Source organism: Lupinus angustifolius, chromosome LG14 (assembly GCF_001865875.1).
Source record: "Lupinus angustifolius cultivar Tanjil chromosome LG14, LupAngTanjil_v1.0, whole genome shotgun sequence".
Classification (NCBI taxonomy): domain Eukaryota; kingdom Viridiplantae; phylum Streptophyta; class Magnoliopsida; order Fabales; family Fabaceae; genus Lupinus; species Lupinus angustifolius.
In genome coordinates, this window is record NC_032022.1 from 14,926,408 (window position 1) to 14,949,220 (window position 22,813).

General features: G+C 33.6%; 5 protein-coding genes across 8 annotated transcripts in view; 3 read left to right on the forward strand and 2 right to left on the reverse strand.

Annotated features, from left to right (window-relative positions):
- Positions 1–7,629, forward strand: part of LOC109326602 — a 20,220-nt gene extending 12,591 nt beyond the window's left edge. For all 3 annotated transcript variants that reach the window (XR_002105264.1, XR_002105265.1, XR_002105263.1), the window contains one exon: positions 7,618–7,629. The gene's annotated coding sequence lies outside the window, so the exon portion shown is untranslated. The remainder of the gene's footprint in view (positions 1–7,617) is intronic.
- On the reverse strand, positions 324–4,999 carry LOC109326599 (protein WVD2-like 5). The gene is made up of 9 exons (XM_019559308.1): positions 4,848–4,999; positions 3,666–3,945; positions 3,347–3,589; positions 3,136–3,176; positions 2,940–3,014; positions 2,746–2,842; positions 2,576–2,647; positions 2,386–2,493; positions 324–1,112 (listed from the first exon to the last, which is right to left on the reverse strand). The coding sequence occupies exons 2-9, from the start codon at positions 3,933–3,935 to the stop codon at positions 630–632; spliced, it is 1,389 nt and encodes a 462-aa protein (XP_019414853.1). The 5' UTR covers positions 3,936–3,945; positions 4,848–4,999; the 3' UTR covers positions 324–629.
- On the reverse strand, positions 6,583–22,391 carry LOC109326597 (putative clathrin assembly protein At2g25430). 2 transcript variants are annotated; one of them, XR_002105262.1, is made up of 3 exons: positions 21,647–22,391; positions 19,281–20,633; positions 6,583–6,594 (listed from the first exon to the last, which is right to left on the reverse strand). XR_002105262.1 is itself a non-coding variant. In XM_019559306.1 (2 exons), the coding sequence occupies exons 1-2, from the start codon at positions 22,270–22,272 to the stop codon at positions 19,352–19,354; spliced, it is 1,908 nt and encodes a 635-aa protein (XP_019414851.1). In that variant the 5' UTR covers positions 22,273–22,391; the 3' UTR covers positions 19,042–19,351. The 2 variants fall into 2 exon arrangements, 1 of the variants encoding a protein (XP_019414851.1); XM_019559306.1 differs by lacking the exon at positions 6,583–6,594 and having other exon boundaries at positions 19,042–20,633.
- LOC109326598 lies at positions 10,272–14,509 on the forward strand. Its single transcript, XM_019559307.1, has 4 exons — positions 10,272–10,639; positions 10,753–10,920; positions 12,217–12,612; positions 13,326–14,509. Exons 1-4 carry the CDS (start codon positions 10,343–10,345, stop codon positions 14,220–14,222), a joined length of 1,758 nt encoding a protein of 585 aa, XP_019414852.1. The 5' UTR covers positions 10,272–10,342; the 3' UTR covers positions 14,223–14,509.
- Positions 16,602–18,435, forward strand: LOC109326601. Its single transcript, XM_019559309.1, has one exon. The coding sequence runs from the start codon at positions 16,787–16,789 to the stop codon at positions 17,939–17,941; it is 1,155 nt and encodes a 384-aa protein (XP_019414854.1). The 5' UTR covers positions 16,602–16,786; the 3' UTR covers positions 17,942–18,435.

Below are 22,813 nucleotides of genomic sequence, written 5' to 3' on the forward strand. Positions count from 1 at the left end.
TTCATGTTCAAGGCTAAATTCATTGTTCCTAAAATTTATAGAAACACACCCAGAACATGCATAAACCGACCCACCTCCTTATAAATAGTAATCAAAGACACTTGACTCAACAAATGCATCATTCTCATTTATTAGCACTTTAGCAGAGACATGTTAATTTCTCATACTCAGAAAATATGAGATAAATGGATTCATTATTTTAACCAAAAATGATAAAACAATTATCAATGAACTCTTTAATTCCTGAATTCAACCATCACAGAAATTATTATATTGTCTGGAATAAATAGTTTTGAACTCATCCAAACCACTAATATTCAATAAACTCCATAAATTAAAAACACATCATTAACCACTGCTGGCAAACATTCTCAAAAATTTCCCTGATATCCATTTACTAAAGAGTCAAATGCTTCATACTAAAATAACAAACTAGAACAACCTTGCAAATAGTTACATACATACACATAAAAGAAACAATGCTGCTAGGACAAAATGAGATCACAAACCATAATGCAAATATGCAACCCTTCATTGATCAACAATCTCAGTCATATGCTTCTATAATATTCACGTGGCGTATCAAATTGCTAGGATAGTCAACATTTGGTTCTGTTCCTGCTTTTTGCTTAATGTTCTGCCGCTATAGGTTCTGGTACCAACACGATATCGGGTTTCTCTTCAATGACTATGTCACCATTCACATAAGATTCTGCTTCACTTGGCTTGTCTGAGGTTGTCTCATTGGACAAAGCATTGTTCTCTTTGTTGCCTACAGCGATCTCAACTTTCTCGTCCTCTGTTGCATTGGACAAGGGGGTAGCTTTAGATAAGGATGTCTTTTCCTCATCCACTGCCTTAGATGAAGTTGGTGCAATTGCTGAATCTGATGAATGGATCCTTTCAGAATTAAGTCGTGGAGGAAGAGATTTTCGCTGTGGCTTTCTTTGATGGACAGGAGTAACTGCCTTAGCGGGTTTACTTTGAGACACTTTCTCATCTAGGCTTAAACGATTTAGTCGAGCACTGCTGCTAGTGTTTCCTTCTGACTCTGCAGATGTTGAACTCTTCCTACGACCAAGCTTGGGAGATTTTGCTCTTGTAGTTGGTATCTATATTAGTAAGCCCAAAGGCTCAAAAATTTCAATTTCGAAATCACAAGACAAAACTTATGACAAGGAAAAGCTAAAGGCAAAACCATTAAAAAAGACAACTTAAATGGTATTTCTGAAGACATGGTTTATGACATAACACGATGCCATTGTTTCATCCATGTAGCCAACCACACCTAGTGGTAAAAGGCGTTGTTTTCTATATATGAAGTCATTTATTGGTATAAGTATAAAGTTCAGAAAATTGTTCCAGTCTAAGTAAAAGCAGTTTAGACGCACTTGATCAGCTTATGCACCTATGGATAGATAAGAAAACAAGCCATTTAGAACAACAAGTTCCGATGCATAAAATATTTGCACCTATAGATAAAAACTCAAGATCTTGTGGACTTAGTTTGAGAAGTTAATAAACCACCTTAATTTTATAAACCATGAGATACTTGTTAGTTAAAAACCAAATCTAAATGGTTCTCACAGAGATCAATGAAAGAAGGAAACTACAAAAGTATATTCAAATTCAACATTCTAATTGGTAGTCTCTAATTTAATAAAATGAACCATCTGATTCATTCATCAATGAAAATTGAAATTATAATTAATGAATATCGTAAATGAAGTATTTTGAACTTATATATAAGGATTATCTTCTATTTCACCTCCCTACTAAAATTATAATTAATGAAAATCAACAAGTTAAGTATTTTGAACTTAAATATATACATATATCATATATTATTAGGATTATCTTCTATTTCACCTCCCTACTAAAATTTGTCCAACATCCTTAGAAATCCAACTTCTATTACCAATGTCACAATTAAATACCTAAACATCTTCGCTCTAAAAAGACCAACCTAGGGGTTTGATAGGGCCACAGGGGTCAAATATGACTAAGTAATTGGGTACTACGTTTTAATTGCACTAGGTGTATTTGATTTTTAATTTTATGAGAGTAGCTCAATCACTCTGTAATCACAGGGTATTTAAGAACAAGCAAGACATCAGACAGACATTAATTGGTGAAGGAAAGTGAGAAGAAAGCCTCAATTAGCAAACGTTCTCTTCCAAAATCTTTTCAGAAGATTTCTGTATGCTCTGAGCCTTTGACTCTCCGAAGCTTGATTAAAAACATTGATGTGTGCATTCATATAGCATCAAAAACATGCAATACATATGGCTTCAACGTCTTTTAAAAAAAAAAATCCTGAAAGTAATTAGGCCTAGTACATATACAGCAAGGCTTGCATGCAATAAGACAAACAGGCAAATTTACCTTCTTTAACTCCACCCTAGGAGGAGGCTCGTGGTAGAAAGTCGGCATTGGAGTTGCTTTAAATGCTAGATTCTTCCTAAGCCTTTTAATCTCGGCTTCTTGTGACTCCTATAAATGGAGTGAAAGATCAATGCAATTAAAAGGCAACATCTGCAAGCAACATTTTAGCCGAGATTTCAAATATTATCACCTTGGTTTTTGCTTGCAGGTTACTCTCCTCCACTTCCTTTGCATGAATCTTCTCCTCAAGCTCCGTATAGAACTGGCCACCAAAATAACAATTATTATTTTTAACTAAAAGCTTATTCAAAAGAAACCATCACACTAACACAAAGTTGGAAGCAAATAATAATTATTTACCTGCTTTCTTCTCGCAGCTCGCTCGTCACACTTGAAACTGAATCCATAATTTGGAAGTGCCCCCACCTTGCGAGGTTTGGCATCTTCTGCAGTAGAACTTCAAAGTGGATTAAGAAAAAACCATAAAGAATCTCCTTTTAGTTCTCCATTCCATTCACTAGCAAAAAACAAAACTCAAGCAGAAAAAAGGATACGAAGAAGAGTCTGCATCTCCTTGAACATTATCAGGTGGCGGCCCTTTCTTCAACGATCTTGGTCCGGTCTTCTCCCTGTATCCAATAAGTTCAATCCATCAGTCAAATAATTAAGATGATCATTGCTTTATAAAATATTGTTTCTTCAACAAAGATATGACGAAACATTCACAAATAAATGCAAAGCATTACATACTTGGGTGCTTTAGAAGATGCTGCATCAGGTTTTCCGGGGTGCTGAGAGAAACAAAAAGTAAAGATGATCAGGTTATGCCAAAAATACAAAATATTACCCAAAGCCATAAAGATAAAAGAAGTAAACAAAGGAAGACAATTATCTGAATGCCTAACTGTCTCTATCTGTGTAAACACGTGGTAAAGCAATTGAATGTAACACCGGAACTTACCTTGTTTTGAGTCCGCTTGTCATTGAATGATCCGTTTTTAATCGGCTGTCTTGGGTTAGAGTCTAAAGCCAGAGTACGATTTGAAACAGCAGGTGGTGCCTCTCCCCCTTTTCCATCTTTGCTCTTCTTTACCAAACTTGAATTAATAACCCTGGTACTCGGGGTCTTTACAATCTTGTTCTTGATAGGACCCTTTTGTGCTCTTGATTGCACTGTTTGATCTATGATTTTGACTTCCTCTTCCTGGAATTAGAAAGTACATGAGATTCAAGTGATATAAATTAAGAAACCAATTCAAGAAAAAACAAATAACTCCCACCTTAGAAATGGTGGCATTGTTTCCAAAAATGGTATCATTTGATCCTTCTTTGGTTGCTCCCATAGACGAGTTATCGGTTACAGTACTATCCGACTTGTCAAAATTTTCAAGATTTCCATTTAGAGCTACAGTTTCTACAATTTCAGTAACACTGAGGTCTACATTGTTTGAAACAACATCATTTCCAGAATTTGATGATTCTTCATGAACACCATTTTGGTGGATTGCTTCAAGCCCATCAGCAGGCGAAAGATTACTCGGATCCATCATTCACACCAAGCTACATGTTACATAGAAGCAACAAACTGCATCTTATAGATAATTTAACACAAGACCACAAGGAACAAATTTTACTATTTATATGGTGTTTATATGAAAGGTCCATCTCCTTCTCTATTAGCCGGGAATCATGGTTTTAAAAAGTGTCTAGACTATCTCACATAATTTTTCTTTTACTACCTAAGGAATCAAAAGAGATCTTAATCTTGCAGAAAACATAATTCAACAACCTTTGATTCAAAATTTAATGGCAACTTACCCACTTGAAGAAGAAAAAAGAGTTTGGGATTAAAAAATAGTAGACCTATCAGTTGGTGTCACGAACTACTCACAAGCGAAAGGGGAGAACGAAAGCAACACAACACAATTGCCATAATTCATGTTTCAATAAAATATGATAAAAACAAACCTAAATCATGGACATTGATCAACAATGTAAAGCACTTTACTAGGACTAAAAGATGAATCTAATCACAGCTTGGTTACAACACTAGTGGGATTTAAGGCTTCCTTGTTGTTGTAAAAAATAAAATCAAAAACTCAAAAAGTGGGAACATGAGAGTGTGAGACTCTCAGTCTCAAGAATCAAATAACAAAAAGAGTTGATTAAAACTCTAAATTGAGTTGCTTCTGCAGCAAAGCAAGTAAATCATGAACAGTAAAACAAGCAAGAACAGTATGTTACTGGTTCCCAAACACCCATTTTCAAAGTAAAAAACTTTCACTCAACATTGATCTCCTCATACAAATAACTAAACATATGAATAACATATAACAACGATCTTACTCAAGTTGAGGGTTTCTCATTGCTACAATACATAAAAATGAGATTTTGATTGGAAATTGAAAGCTATGAACAGTATTAGCAGAAACCCAAGTGAGATTAGAGAGTGAGATAGTTACCTGGGTAGTCAAAACGGTGTCAAGGGAAGAAAATCATTGTGGGGTGAGAGATCTGAGGGAGAGAGAGAGAGAGAAAGAGAGAGAGAGGATCCGAACCCGACAAAGAAGATCCGAAAGATTGAAAGTTGAGTACTCTATTACCTATGATGCTGTCGCCAGTGTTATTTGCTTCCTCATCATTATTATTATTAGGGATGACTCAACATTTATCATTTTATTTGTTATTATTATTCTTATTATTGTTTTGGAATTAGGACACAAATTTAGAAGAAAAATAAATATATAAATTGAATAATGGTTTAAGAATTGAAGTTTTTAGTTTTATTTTTGAAAAACCAAGGGTGGCTTCTTTCTTATATTAGGAAACTAATATGTTGGCAATAAATATATGAGTTGAATAATGGTTTGAGACTTTAGGTTTTTAATATTATTTGTTAAAATTGATGTGTTTCTTTTATTAAGAAACTAATATGTTTACTACATAGTTATCTATACTCACACCATTAAATTTACTCCTTAATTTATATTCATATATAAAAATGATTGAATTTAGGTATTTTTTCCCTCGATGAATAATATAAAATATTCGTAATATAAATTTGACTGAATTTTTAGGTATCTTTCTATGAGAATTTTTTGTTCTCTTGATATACTTCCATTAATAATTAATTAAAAATTGTAGAAATGTATTACATTGTTTTTTAACCTTCTTTTCATTTGGATATTTTAGTCAAAGTTTTTTCCACAAAGGGATGAAGAAAATCATTTAATATAGAAGATTAAAGTTTAAAGGGAAACATATGATAAAACAATTATAAGCAGCTTCCACCGTTAGCTTATAGGTTTTAGAAAGATATAATTAGGCACTATTATTTTTTTAATTTACCAAACAATTCTACAATATTATGGATGCAATCAATAAATAAGCTGTAAATTAATACTATCAAATACTCTCAAAGTCAAACCTAAAAAATGTTCTCTAATTTCTCTCATTAATATCGATAGAAGATAGCCAACATGATTTTATTTTTCTTCCCATAGTCTAGTTTTCTGTGGGTTATACTGAATTTTGGCTTGGCAAAATCAAAAACCAAACATACTCTTGACATAAAGTTTTTTCTCCATGTATTTGTAAAACAATAGCCAATTTTAGAAAGACAATATTTTATCTTATAAATTATATCTTGTATCAATAATAATAAAGTAAAAACAAAAAATATCTGAAGTATATATAATCTTTTTCTTCATGGTCTTTCCATTATTTTCAAACCATACTCCAATCCATAATACACCTAGAGGCCTAGACCTTTTCCGTAATTGGACAAAGTATGTTTTAAACTTTTGATATTTGGTGTAAGTAAACATTTTATACTTCATACTTTGTGCAATTACCTACCAATTTAACGGTACAATTGTAATAGAAGTTCTTTAATGTCTGTACTAGGGTATATGTTAAGGATATTTAAAATAAATTTACAAGGGAGAATAATTTACTTTTTGCTTTGAAATATGATACTTCAAATTTTGGTTATATAATTCTTTCGAAACTTTTAAAAATTATATGAATAATGACAAATATCAATTGAATTGCTTTATTGGACATGACTCATTTTAACAAATATAAGTTGCATAAATGTTGATGCTCTTACTATGAGAAGTGTTCATATAATATATCCTAGAATCTGTACAATTTTTTGTGTAGAATTTGAGGAATGAGTGATAGTTCTAGCATATGAATAATACTCTTCTGCTTATATCATGAAAAAGGAACTACTTCATTGCATTGCATGTGACTGAATGGCGATGATTGTTCATCAATTTGGTCCTTATATAAAAATTTGCTTTTGCATTAATGCAAATATGGAAATTAGTGATTTTCATCTCACATGTCATTTAATTGACAATTAATGTTGTTGTGGGCTTTTGTTGGTCACCCGACACTTAACTAACATTAACCAAAAGTAGGTACGTAGTTCAAACTTTTTTACGACCCAAAATCAAAATAATCTTGTTTATAACTGATGAGGAGAAACAGTCATGAACCTAAAAATAGATTATTTGTTATTCAAAAAAGGTGAGATGTATCATTGGTAGTACAAAAAAATAAATATTTAAACTTACTTACTACGTCTATGAGGAGAAGCAACAAAGTCTTAATCTATTAGTGTAAGATCCTGCTAGATCTCCAGAAAGACCAAGAGGTCAAATATTTGATTTTTGTGAGCAACACTTATTGGGAGAGCAACCATACACCTCAAAAGGGATTAATCCTTACTTAAAAATGGTGAAAAAGTATTCAAAAACAATGAGAGAAGTTATTGCATGATTTAATGGGTTTGGATATATCCAAATCATTGATTTTAAATAGATATATAATGTTAACTTAACAATACACTCTCGACAATTCAGATTTGTTCGAAGAACGTGATAAATTGGGTTTCTCCAACAAGGAAGCTACCATTATATATGTACTCGAGCTGTTGTGACTATTTAATAAGAACTCAGTAACTAATAAAGGTACCATCCCATGTAAAGTAATTGGTAGCAAATGCAAAATTCGTTATCAACTCGATATATATAATGTATAAAATTCTTACAATGTTAATGTATATTTTTTTTTTGTTGATACACTATTATCTCATTAATTTATTGTTAATGTGATGCGTGATGACCCTTCACTTAAATCAACCTTAACTAAATAGAGCTGGTTTCACTTAAGGGTTATATTTTCCCTCTGAAAATAATTAAATAATCACATAAAATCGTCAAGTGGAATTTGTTTTTTGCGTCTTAGTAACAATCAAGATTCCATAGCCACTGAATATAAAACTCCCAAGTCATATATAATTAATTATGTTTATATTGCATATCAAAAGTCATGGTTATGAAGAAAAATACTTTCAATAACAATTAAAATTGGCTAAATGAAGTACCTTAAGGTTATCTAATATAATTATTTTTTATGTCTTAAACTCATATTTCACATATCTCATTATATGTCAATTTATGGTCTAATTAATATGATATAGAACAAGTTGTGCTAGTTAGGTGTGGAAAATAGAGATTGTTGGTTTTTTCTTCCATTATTCATGCTACTATTTCAACTTTAAACACTTAACATTTGGAGTGTTCTAAAAGCCATTAATCACCTTTGCCAGCTTCTGATGAGATCTAACAAAGATAGTCTTCATCACACACGCAAGAGATTAAAAAAAAATGTTGAGCCAAAATTGTTTCAAAATTATGTGGTCCTGTTGATTAGAGCCGCAAAGTATGCCACTATATATGTCGAGCATAATATCATATTTCCTTCCTATCATAATGAGGTAAAAACATAATATATATAAACTCTTCAGATATGTCAAACTTCTAATATAGTCTCGTTCTAAATTAAGTATAACTGAATCGTACAACTTATTTTTTAATTAATTCTAAAGTTTAAGTTGAATATAATATTGCTTAAACCGCCATAGCTTATTAGAAAGTTACTTAATTTATTGAAAAGTGTGGGTAATTAGAAAAATAAGTTGTAGGCCAAGAGCAATGTTATGGTTGTAGGCTTCCAATTCTCTTTTGTTGATACATGTGCCTAGGTACTATATGCAACATTTTAATGTTTATTAGGTCATTTTCTTTCATGTGATTGTTAGTGTATGTGATTATCAAACCAATTGATGTATTTGATTCTTTTAGCAATGATATAAAAATAAAAAAAAAATGCCAATTTGAGTATTCACTTCATTTGGTCATGTGAAAACTTATAATTTTATTGAATATATATATAATGTAAGTGTAAAAATTTATATAAATTAGTTTGTCGTTTATCACTCATCATTTGTATACTTATATTTAAAGAATCAATAATAATTAAATATAAAATTATATCATGACAATATAAAAAAAACTCTAAATTATTATTCCACACATTTTTTCCTCTCAATTTTATTGGTCATAAAGCAAATTAACGGACATGGTGTAAATTCAGAAATGAAATTAATGTTCTTAAAATATGAATAGTACTATAAGGTCAATTTCTGAAGTCTTTATCAAAAGTAGTTGTTGGTAAAATGTGGAATAGCTAGCTGTTACAGTCCAACAATTGTTTAACCATATTAGTTCATTTGCATGTCACAGCCCATAGAAAATAACTTGTGGAAAAAGACCAAGAGAGACAGACAAAATATTCACACAAATAATAATTAAAGGTTTGATATAGACATCTTTTTAAAAATAAGAGAATCTTATTCCATCCTTTTCACTTTCCTAATTTTATTTTAATCTAAGTTCACTTTCATATTTGTCAGTAAAATAGTTTTTTTTAAGCTTCTCAAAATTGTACAATTAAATTACAAGGGGAAGAAGAAGAAAAAAAAAATAGAATAGCCAATCTATTGAAAAGTTTGGTGAAAGACATAAATGCGAATTAATATAAAAACATATTTAATATGTTATACCAAAAATAAATACATTTGTGTTTTTTGGTACTATTATTTAAAAATAAATTTTAATTATTAAAATTTATAATATATTGTTAAGATTTTATTGATTGAGATATATCGAATGAATCGTGTATTATTCATCAAAGAATTTTATAGCAGAAGATTCCTTCTCAGCCTTCGGCTTTAAGAAACTGAATAATCATATTTAAGCTACACTTAAATTTTATGTATGCTTACCCTCAAATATACTTATGTATTATTTTTGTCTAGATGATATATCCTCTATAAGAAGTAATTCTCCGATCAAGTAGAAACATGTATGACAGGATGAAAGTAGCTCTCAATTGAATTTGTTTTGGTACATGAGAGTCAAATATTATTACTCAATAAAAACAAACATGTACCATTTGTCATTGCTTTCTAAATTTAGTATATATAATTATTGAATGATTTGAAGGTAAAATATAAGATTTAATATTATTATTGAATTAAAAAAAGCTAAAATTTATCATGTTATTACTATATAATAATTATTTTTATAATAAATTAATTACAAAATATATAAATAGATAATTACACTTGAAATAAATATATGATACCACAAGAATAATATGAACAAATCATCACCATGTTTTTGTTCTATGTGTTGCCAGCTCCTCGCTATTAATAGAGAGGGTAATGTAGTTTTTTACTTTAATTTTAAGGGTAAATTTATCTTATCATAATAAACATAAAGATATAAGAAGTGTAATTATATATATTATTTTCTTTATTTTTTGACATCACTTCCCTTTCTAGTATTGGAGATGAGTCTCATTCATGTGATGCTATCAAGTGAAAACATCTTTTCTTTATTTATTCATCTTTTTGTAGAATAGAGTATAATATAATATAATTTTATATATTTTGTCTTTTTAGAATATAATATATATTACCTAAATGCAATGGTAGCAGTGACTAGCCATCAAATGAAAACTCATGGGAACGTTTCTATAACTTGTCCCATTCCTCTGATATCAAACAACATTTGAACAATTAAGGAGATCAATCACAAAGATGAAGTGGGCACCAACGTTGTTGGCTCAGAAAAACAAAAAACACTCAGTGAAGTTGAACGAATTGAGTCTTGAACTAGGAGTCTCTGAAGCCAAGGTGGTTTCAAAAAACAACAAATTTGCTATTGAGATTAATGGAATAGGTACAAGAAAAGGGAAACCATGCACTCAAACCACTTCTTCTCGTAGAATCATCACGACAAAAGTGCCCTTTATTCTATGGAACTCTAATGATCTATACGATTTTCATCTTCTCATCAAAGATGGTTCATTTGACTTAGCATTTCATGTCTTATATGTATGTAACATTTTCTTCCTATTTTTACTTCGGTTATGTGTTTATTAGAATGTATGTATGTTTGTATATTTTTTGTTTATAAAATATAAAATTGGTCTCAAAATCAAATGTAGGGAGATTGTGCTAAAATGACGGTGGTCGGAAAAGTTTCGATGAGCGTTGTCACGGCGGAGCTGCTGGCCGGTGAGGAGATGAAGATGGTGTCCAATTCTCACAACCTTCATAGAAGTCTTCCAATTAAATTGAAGCTCAATGGTTTATTCATCCAAGCCACCCTTTCGGTATGATCTAAGTTCATTTTACTCATTTTCCTTTATTTTATTAATTTACTCTATAGTACTATTAATTTACAAGGTCATTAAGAAATTCTAAATGTGAAAGAGTCTTATGTATTAAGTTTGAATATGTAAATTTGTGGATGTAATCTTAGTCTCACAAATGAAAAATATTGTTTCCAATATTTGAATTCATTACTTCTAAATCACAAACTAAATAATCATATCATTGAATTAATACTCACCTCAAATCACTATAATTATATATTGTAATTGCTCTTTAGTGTTTATTGGTCCACCCTAATTCATAAAGACATGCAACAAAATTGGAAAGTAATAACACCTTACTACCTATTCCATTGAATTTTCATAAAATCAAATTAAGGAACAACTTATATTGTTGTATCAACCCATTGATTGCAACGACTCCATTATTTCCTATACTATTTCATTTTCCAAATGACCTTATTTGATTGTGATTGTGATTATAGGAAAACGTATCCTTATATCATGTTACTTTGTTTTTAAGAGGGGAACAACCTTCTTAGGTTCTTCTCAATCTTCCAAAACTTTTGATGATTTAATTTTTATCTTATTTTATACATTTTAATGTTTTATAAAATTAAAATAAATTATATAATTTTTTCTAACTTTATCTTTAATTATTCAAGCACTTTTTCTCACATAAATTAATATTACTCTTAGTGTATTTTCTAATTTTCCCACTTTTTAATGTATTACTCCCTTTTAGTAGTTTTTTATGATATGCTAAATTTAAATGAAATCATTTTGTGGACTTCTTCACTTCACAATCTACTTAAAATTGTTCTCTTAATAACTTCTATTGCATTTTTTTCCTCAACTTATTGGATTTGTGATTAGATTTATGGGAAATTTTGAGTCAAATTATATTCAATGTTTTACACTTTACATCATTTATTAACTTAAACTATTTGCATAATCTTAATGATTAAAAGTTTTGGAATTATAAATTGAGTAATGTTATTCCACTCCAATTTTTTCATATATTATATATATATTCCTAAAAATCAATTATTAATAATAAATATGATATATTATTTTTTATGGCATTTAAGAATTTGTATTTGTAAAATAATATATTATTACTATTATAAAGTATGTGCTTACCTTTATAGAAAAATGTAAACACTGATAATATACCAGGTTTATTTATATATTACTATATAAATGATATATGATACATTGATTATTGATCATGTATAAATCTTTGGTGCATATATCTTAATTTGTAACAAAGGGCAACAAATACTTTTTGAACAGGTCTCTTTGAAGTTATCAAAGGTGGGGAATTCTGAAGATGACCCACAAGGATCCTTTGGAAACTTAGTCAAATCAGAGAAGAAAGGTGGGTTCATAGGGAAAGTGAAGTTTTTCACAAACTTGACTAAGAAAAATAATGGAAAGTTTCATCAACTGAGTCCTTATGAGTCTGATGACTCGCCCGTTTTTGACTCAGATGACTCGCCCAATTATTCCACAACAAGCAGTGGCAGTAGTAACAATAGCCGTAGGATTATTCACAACAGAGGGTCAAGATTTAATAACAGGTCTGAGAGGTTTATGAGTTCAGTGCATTGGAATTGGCCAGAGTTATCATGGAATAGAAGCTTCAGGAAGTGGATCTTCAAAACAACCACTCATTCATGTCCCTTTAAGGTGTGTTGCATCATCTTTTTTCCCTTAGGATTTTGTTAGTGTTGATCTTTATTTAGCTATGTTAAATTCAAATTAACTAAACCATACAAATATAACCTTATCCTAGGATTTAGTTTATATATATATATATATATATATATATTAGCAGTTACTTGTCTTGGAACGAACATTAGTTTAAATATTAGAAATAATTTATGTGGAATAAGGTTACATTGATCAGACAAAGATTATAGGGTCTCAAAGAGTTTTATTCTATTTCTCAAGCCAATCAAAATGATATTTTTTATTATTTTTTGTTTTTAATTTTTTTCTTTTATTTACATGTCAATATGTGATTGGCTTGAGACAGAAAATGTGAAACACTGTGAACAGATAATCTTCATCCTACATGTATCTACCCTCTTGAATGGGGATCAGTTGTCACATTCATGTCCTCATCTATATCCTTATCCAATCAAAAAATAATACTTGAAAGTTATAAAAATAAAAATTATTATTTTTATATTATTCACTATAATTCTACTGGTTGGTTGTGGGAGACACCATCATTTTAGTACATACGATCTTCATTTCCTCCCTAGAACCTAGATGAAATGCTGTAACTGTCCTTTTTATGTTTTTATCATCCTTCACTCTCTTACTAGACAGCCCTAATGGAATTGTTTGTTGCAATAACTAAGTAACAAATGGTATTGTTAATTTTGTTGTTGCAGAAACCACATGATCATGAACTTTCACCACAATTTCAAGACAATAATCAAGGTCCAAGTAGTAGGTGGGAAAAGAAGAAAATTGTAAGCAGAGATGGGTTAGCAAGGGTTAAAACCAAAGTGTTTTTTGGTTCATTTGACCAAAGGAGTGAAGAAGCCTCAGGTGAGAGTGCATGCACAGTATTAGTTGCACTCATAGCACATTGGCTCCATTCCAACATGGATATGCCAACAAGAGCTGAATTTGACAGCCTCATAAGACAAGGTTGCTCAGAATGGAGAAGACTATGCAACAATGATTACTACTTAAATCTCTTCCCAGATAAACATTTTGATCTTGAGACAATCATAGAAGCCAAACTGAGACCTCTTATTGTTGTTCCTCAAAGATCATATACCGGATTTTTCTCCCCGGAGAAGTTCCAATGCTTGAAAGGAGCTATGTCCTTTGATGAGATTTGGGATGAGATAAACAATGCTAACATGGATGATTACATCTACAATCCAAGAATTTACATAGTAAGTTGGAATGATCATTTCTTTGTTCTAAATGTAGAAGCAGATGCTTACTATATAATTGACTCTTTGGGTGAGAGACTTTTTGAGGGTTGTAAACAAGCATTCATATTGAAGTTTGATGAATCTAGTGTGATGTATGGAAAAGTGAAAAAAGAAGAGGAGTTTGAGATAGTTTGCAGTGGAAAAGAATGTTGTAAAGAATTCATCAAACGCTTTCTAGCTACTATACCTCTTGGGCAACTAGAGAAGGAGGAAAACAAAGGGATAGTTTCAATTCCTTATCTTCACCGGCAACTGCAGATTGACTTGCATTATAGCTCCTCACTTTCATCGTCACCCTCCTCTTCGGCTTCGTCGTCGTCGTCTCTCTTATCAAGTTGATCTCTATTAGGTTTTCAATTTTTGGAGTTGGGAGACATTCACCTTTGCCTAGGAAATATGCTAAGCCTTTGAACTTTGATGATCTTAGGCATTTTTGCAGAAGGTTGTTCTAGTGTACCTTAAACCTTGGTGCTTGGTGTGTCAAAATGTCATGCATGCTAAGTAGACATCATGGACCATAGGAAAATTGCCTCAGCAAGAAATTTGTTGCAGGAATTTTTTGATCAACTTTTTTTCCTTTAATAAAAAGGGTGGAGGTGGATGTCTTATTCCAACGTTAGAACATGTCATCACGTTAAACAAGGGTTTTTTCTTGGTACATATGTTGAACAAGTAACTTTTAGACATATTTGTAGATAATCTATTAACAAAATAACCTGGACAATATTGCGGTTGCAATGACCACCGCAATCGCATCACACTACAATTGCAGTGTAATATTAAATCACAATGATACAATCGCAAAATGCTACAATGCAACAACAAGCTGCAACACAACTATATTGGACCGTAACCGCACTAGACTGCACCAAACCACATCAATGTCAGAAATATGTTTTAATACTTTAATTATCACATATTGCCACATTTGTATGCTAATATCTATCATAATTTTTCACGCTGTGGATGTTGATCTATGATAATTCCTTTCTTTTTTTCATATTTTTTAGTATTGGAAGTATACATTAATTAATTCTCATAATTCTTTTTGTAATCCAACCTCAGACATGTCCTTTTCGAAGGCCCAGTCCTTTTCTGGAACCATTTGCCTAATAATGTCCACTAATTTTTACGGTATATGTTAGAAAGCAGACTGTAAAGTGACCCAGATTGAGTCAGGTAAATGTAAAGTGTAACACCAAACACAACATTCCTTTATCAACTTCAACATTGTGAGCTTCTAACTTCTAAGTGCATGTGTAGTCCCTAATGTACGGGTTTGGGAATCATAGTACTAACTTTGGGAGCAAAATCGATTTTTATATACTAATACATAATTCATATATTATATACTATTTATTTGTATTACTCTTAGTCTTTTATATAAGAGTTCAATGATAATTAAAAATAGATTATGAATGATACAATGATAGTGTAAAAAAAACTCTTTCATATTTTATTCCTAACAATATATAGTATTATTTTTGTTTTCATTCAATGTTATCTAGCACACCGCAAGCATTTAATATTCTATTTAGGATTTTTTAAGAGCCAAAAAATTCCTGGACGACTCGTCTATCTATTTTGCCCATTTAATAATGTTGTTTTCATAATTAAATTGACAATTTTAAGTTGTTCTTTGATTTCTAGATAAGTTTTTAAGGATTGAGTAAAAATAAAAGATAAAAAATTAAGAGAGATTTTTAGTCTTTAGGAGGCGAAGAATAAGAAAACTAGGAAGAAGCCCAATCGGTTTTTCTTCCCAAGAGTAAAACGAGGTTTCCCTTATAACTTTTGGATATCTTGAATATAGAAAAAACAATGATGAGTACGAAAATATTGAGGTGCCCATAAAAAATTGTAATTCAATTAAAAGTATAATATCTATATATACAATCATCATATTATCTATCATTAATTTAAATTAATTTTTTAAAGAGTTTAAATATAAATGGTGAATAATATTTTTTTCTTCAATTAAAGGTCATTAATGATAATCAAAATGTACCGGAAATGTAGAAAAAATCATTATTTATTACTTAAACAAGTCGCAAGGGTTAATTATAAAATAACCCTGTTAATTATGCTATTTTTCATCGACAAAACTATATTATTTTTAAGATGAGATAAGATTCACTTAGATTTCTCTAAAACAATAGTTAAGATATAAAATAAATATTTTAAATTTACTCCTACAGTAGATATTCGAAACTGAGCTATGTTTACAACCTATATAAACTTGGATTTTCTTACAACAAAACCAAACTTTATCAAGTTTTGTTTTCACCCTTTTAATAAAAAAAAGTTCATGAAGATTTTTAGTAATTAACATAGTACCAAAAAAATCTAAAAGTCAAAAATAAAAGTATTTTATAATGGTTCGACATCTTGCTTGAGACGTGGCAGCCTATGAAGCAACATGCAAAGTAATGAGATAAGCATGTCAGCCACGTGTCTAATTGTATGTGACAAGAAAAGTTTACAAACCCCAATTTATTGTCTTCCATAAATCACAATACTTCACTCAACACTCAATTAATCAATGTTCTTTTCATCACAAACAAAGTACAATTTTCAATTAAATCAATCAAATTATAAGTATATTCCTTATGTTTAATCTATGGGATATGAAAAAAGAGTTGCAATAAAACAAAAACGAAAGCGTGTACAAATATGTGCATTTATTTATTTATAGCATGCAATGATAGTATGGAATAATTCAACAGTTTCCAACGCAACACCATTATCAAATTGGGAACTTATGATTAGAATAATCCTTTAATACTCCTTCTATGCAATTTTATCACTCTATGTGATTCATCATCATCCTAAACCCTAATCATAAAAAATTCTACTATACCTCTCTTCTCTCTACATTATTCTCCATATATTTCATTCCAGCAATGCTATCACCAAACCCATTCTCTCTTTTTTGTGCATTACTTTTATGTTTACCTTTGGCCATTGTATTCACCACTACCACCACCACCACCACCACAATCAACCAAAACAACATTACTACCTCCACCCTCAACGATTCTCACACAACAAACCCAGATATCAGAACCAGTTTCTTTAGCAACAATAGCAACAACCTATCATTTCAAGCGGTGGTGCCACCGCTCCAAGAGGTAAACGACGACGATGAAGAAGCTTTGTTCCTTGCTGCCACACATGCAAAGAGGAAACCTACATTGCCAAGAAAAATAGCGTTCATGTTCCTCACAACAACACCACTCACCTTTGCGCCGCTATGGGAATCTTATTTCAACCAAACCGCAAAGAATCTCTTTAACATTTACGTTCACGCGGACCCCACTTTTTCTTATGACCCACCTTTTTCCGGTGTGTTTTCTAACCGTGTTATCCCTTCGAAACCCACCGCGAGAAACTCTCCGACTCTTACCTCGGCGGCGCGTCGTTTACTAGCACAAGCGTTAACCCATGACTGCTCCAACTACATGTTCGTTCTTCTCTCTTCCTCATGCATCCCTCTCCACTCGTTCAACTTCACCTACCGAACCCTCGTGAACTCCCGAAAAAGTTTCATCGAGATTCTCGAAAACGAGGTTGGAACATTCGACCGTTGGGCAGCGCGTGGGGTAGACGCGATGCTCCCGGAGGTGAAGTTAGAGGACTTTCGAATAGGGTCACAGTTTTGGTCTTTGACACGTAGGCACGCAAGGGTTGTTGTTAGTGACAAAAAGCTTTGGTCAAAGTTCAAGTTGCCATGCGTGCGTTTTGACACGTGTTATCCTGAAGAAAATTACTTTCCTACCCTTCTCAACATGGTGGACCCAAAGGGGTGCGTGTACGCCACGCTCACACATGTCGATTGGGAAGGAAGGAAGGATGGACATCCTCGGAAATATGAGGTGGCTGAAGTGGGCCCCGAACTAATTCAGACACTAAGGAGAGATAGTCCTAGGTACGGTAACGGCGGTGAGAATAACGGAAAACGGCGACGGCGTGATCCGTTTTTGTTCGCTAGGAAATTCGCACCGGACACGTTAGAACCGTTGATGGCTATAGCTGACGCCGTTATCTTTGAGGATTAGGTGACAAATGACATCTTCTCTCTAAAAAATCGTGTACTTCATGTGTTAGTACTTGTGATTCATTATAAAAATATTTAATTATTAAAATTTTAAACAAATCACAAATATATAATACATGAAGTGATACACTTTTTGGTATAGTACATGGTGATCTCTTAGAATGAGGGTGAAAATTTTGATAGGTTGAAGGGCAAAATTGTAAATGTGATAGCTCAAGAACGGTGAGGTAGAGTGGATTTGTTTTGAGTTGGGCTAGCTGGCACATAGAGTGGCGTCAGTGTAATAAATAGTGTGGCCGAAAAAAGGCGATAAAGGTGAGTTTCAAACTAAATGTAGAGAGGGTTGGGTTTTAATATGTTGTAAATAAAGTGGGAATGTCCATGTACAGTGGGAAATGTTGTTTTATGTTTCTTGGGTGGTTGCAAAGCAAACACTTGGAATATTGAATGTTGTTTTTAATTTTAATCGTTCATGTTAATAATCTTTCAGCTATAGACCTTGTGTTTTTTAAATTATTACAAATCCAAACAAATGCTAGAGCTAGAAAAGGTTATGTTATAGAGGGTTGTGGAGTGTGATTATGTCTATTGCCATAAATTTTACTTGGAATTATATTATGTAGAGTTTTCATTTTGAGCTAAATTACAACAAATTATATAAAAATTTCACATCTCTATCCCAAAGACTACAATCATAAATTAGGTACCTATCTGCAATCTCAGCTCCCCTTTTGACAATTTTCACTCAAAAGATCCAATATTTGGTAAAAATAGTATTTTCAGAATTCAGCTAGAATAGGTGAGGATATATAGGAACTGAAGAGTACGGACCCAAATCAATAACTTGAGTGCAAAGACAAGTAATAACATCTAATAAAGGCACTTAGGATAAGATTATCTAGTTAAATTCTGTAACTACAGGTAATAACAAAGGTTAAAAATGACCAAACTAAATGCTTCCTTAGTCAAAACCTAGCATGGGACTAACATATCTAACTCCAAACCCAGTATTGATACTTCACTAGAGTTTAATAACAAGCAGCCACATTTGTTCCCACAAGACAATATGGAAATACCATTTGGTATAATCAATCAAGATCCTTAGCAGCAGGATTTAATACATTTACATTAGTTAAGCGCTTGTTTTCTAGGAGCAAGAATCACTTGAAGTACAAAAATCATGAAGAAAATGCTAGAATTACAATACACAGGCATTGCAATTGATTCACACACCCTCTTCCCACCATCAAAAACCCAACAAGAAATTTTGTCTCTTCAACTCAATCAGTCTCCTTAGCATCTCCATTGTACTAGCGTGCAGATCTCAAGAATGATACAACATCATTTAAAACAAGGGAAATACTATGTCATAGTAAATAAAAAAATAAACGAAGTAACCTATAGAGAATCATCAGTATGGAGTATGGTAATACCCGGTGGGAGGTCCTATTCCATTGACTGGTGGCATTCCATAAGGCATCACTGGTATGGGACCTCCGGCATAGGTTCCGGTACCACCGAGTATGGTCAAACTAGATTGTCCTTGCATCCCATCCCTTGCATAATGCTGCCACAGCTGCTGCTCCTGCCCAAGCAACTGTTGCTTCTTTTCCATATCAGATATTTGCACATATGAGGGAGGTGGAATGCTCAATGATGCTGCAAATGGATCCTGATTAACTGCCTGCGCAGTTCCATCAGGAGCCGGGAGAGCTAAAACGGGTGTCGTGGTTGCTTCCGGTCCCCGTAATGCCACACTGCTTGCACTCCCACCACTCAGTTGGGCAGTGCTCACATGCTGCCTCACCATTCCGCCACCTAGAGTGGCCTTCTGATTTGATAATTTGCTAGCAGTCTCTACCAAAGCCAATTCCCAATCAGCTTTTCCAGGTTCTGCAGCTGGTGCTTGCCATGCCGAAGCTACCTCTTTCTGTCCATCTGATGGGAAGGCTTCCCATAATCCATTTCCATTATTAGCTGCTCCACCAGCAAAAAGTGCCAAAGCAAGTTTATTACCCTGATCATCTGCAGTATCTGCATCATATGTCAGATTCACCAAGTCCTCTGTAAATTGCAGCTTAGGCTCCGGCTCTGGCTCGGGGGGAGGAGGCGGGGTGTAATTCTCCGGTGGAGCCAATGCCTTGATTTCAATCATATCAGGTACAGGCTCCTCCTCTTCATTTACCACTGGTGGAGTTTCCAGCTCTTTCCTTTCTGGATTTTTCAGCTTCTTTGCTCTATCCCTTATAAAGTCCTCCAGTGTCTCCAGCAACTTACCAGAAATCCTTTGAACTTCAGGGTACTGTGATGACCTTGCCACACCCGTTTCCTTACACCAATTGAAGAACGCAATTAGCTCATCAATCTGCTTCGCCGATCTGGTATAAACATCATAGGTCTTGATGCAATCTTGGTACTCCATATCAAAGAATTTGTCAAGCAACAAAGCCAAAACCTGACATATATCAGCATACAATTGAAAACTCTCCTTCACAACAGGATACAATGCAATCACAACCATCCTACTATTCCTCGCCAACCCAGTAGGCCTACTAGCCAAAAACCTATCCAAAAGCCTCTGCAAATGACCCATCTTCCCGAAAATCCTCTCAAGTTTCATATCTCCCAAAGGAGTCACACTCACAAACCTATTCTCTTCATTTGTCATGGTTTCATTCATATCACCAAACGACCTCGTTGCGCAGTTCCATCAGGAGCCGGGAGAGCTAAAACGGGTGTCGTGGTTGCTTCCGGTCCCCGTAATGCCACACTGCTTGCACTCCCACCACTCAGTTGGGCAGTGCTCACATGCTGCCTCACCATTCCGCCACCTAGAGTGGCCTTCTGATTTGATAATTTGCTAGCAGTCTCTACCAAAGCCAATTCCCAATCAGCTTTTCCAGGTTCTGCAGCTGGTGCTTGCCATGCCGAAGCTACCTCTTTCTGTCCATCTGATGGGAAGGCTTCCCATAATCCATTTCCATTATTAGCTGCTCCACCAGCAAAAAGTGCCAAAGCAAGTTTATTACCCTGATCATCTGCAGTATCTGCATCATATGTCAGATTCACCAAGTCCTCTGTAAATTGCAGCTTAGGCTCCGGCTCTGGCTCGGGGGGAGGAGGCGGGGTGTAATTCTCCGGTGGAGCCAATGCCTTGATTTCAATCATATCAGGTACAGGCTCCTCCTCTTCATTTACCACTGGTGGAGTTTCCAGCTCTTTCCTTTCTGGATTTTTCAGCTTCTTTGCTCTATCCCTTATAAAGTCCTCCAGTGTCTCCAGCAACTTACCAGAAATCCTTTGAACTTCAGGGTACTGTGATGACCTTGCCACACCCGTTTCCTTACACCAATTGAAGAACGCAATTAGCTCATCAATCTGCTTCGCCGATCTGGTATAAACATCATAGGTCTTGATGCAATCTTGGTACTCCATATCAAAGAATTTGTCAAGCAACAAAGCCAAAACCTGACATATATCAGCATACAATTGAAAACTCTCCTTCACAACAGGATACAATGCAATCACAACCATCCTACTATTCCTCGCCAACCCAGTAGGCCTACTAGCCAAAAACCTATCCAAAAGCCTCTGCAAATGACCCATCTTCCCGAAAATCCTCTCAAGTTTCATATCTCCCAAAGGAGTCACACTCACAAACCTATTCTCTTCATTTGTCATGGTTTCATTCATATCACCAAACGACCTCGTTCTCCTCTTCCCATTCTCATGCCCACCATTCCCCCCTCTAAATTCACCTCCATCCTCATACTCAAACGCCCGCGGCGATCGAAAATGGTCTCTCCCCCAGAACCTATCATCCGCGGCACTACCACCACTACCACTACCACTACCAATCTTCCTATCAAACAACATCAACTCAAGTCGTTGATCAAGGTACATTGCATAGGTTCTAACAAAAGCAGAGTAATCCCATGAAGTAGAATGAGCCTGATCCATGAAATTCGACATGTTAAGAAGCTTGGTTCCTCTTCTTCTAGCATACAAAATCTCCTCCTGAAACAGAACCGGTCCTTCATTCATCAACCTATGAACAAGCATTAGAGCCTTCAGAGCTACGATCCAATCGCGCGTCTTCGCCAAACGCTTCGACACTGCGGAAACACACGCGTGGACGTAGCTGCGCGAGTATGACATCAAATTCAAGATCTCACGCACGTACTTCTCGCTTGCAAGGTCGTCGTGGTGGCTCGTCGCTTTCACCACCGCAACCTCCAACCCCGGCGCGACGTTGCTAGCCACCTTGGCTAATCCGATACTCGTGTGGTCCTTTACCGCTCCGATCGCATTCCGAATCGTAATCGGAGCCATCCCTCAAAAATCGAAACTGTGAAGCTGAACCTGAAGCTGATTCACTGCATGAAAATGAAACCGTTAAGGTTTTAGTTAACAGAATTTTCAAAAAGTATTAAACCGTTCAAAAAATCAACAAAGGGACTATTTCGTCAGCTAATACTCCTGATCAAAATGTCAGAGGTTTAATTAGTAAGAACGACAATGATTTATATATTTCGAAATAGATTAGTTTTTTAACGAGATAGAACGTGGAGGACGGTGTATGGATTATACAAAAGGGCTGCTCTATTTAAAATCCATTGGTGGGAGGACAAAATTGGAAAAAGAGTGTGTACTTTTGGAATGCAACGAAAGAGGGGATTGTGTTGAAATGTGCATGATTTTTTTCCTTTTCTATCCAAATTTCCTCTACTTTAAATTTAATTATCTTTAAAATGTTATCTTTTATTTCCAAATATTATTTTATATTAAATATAGGGTAAATTATTACTTTTATTGAAATTATATAAATTGTTTTATTTATTTTCTACCTATACAATTCACCCTCATTAACGAT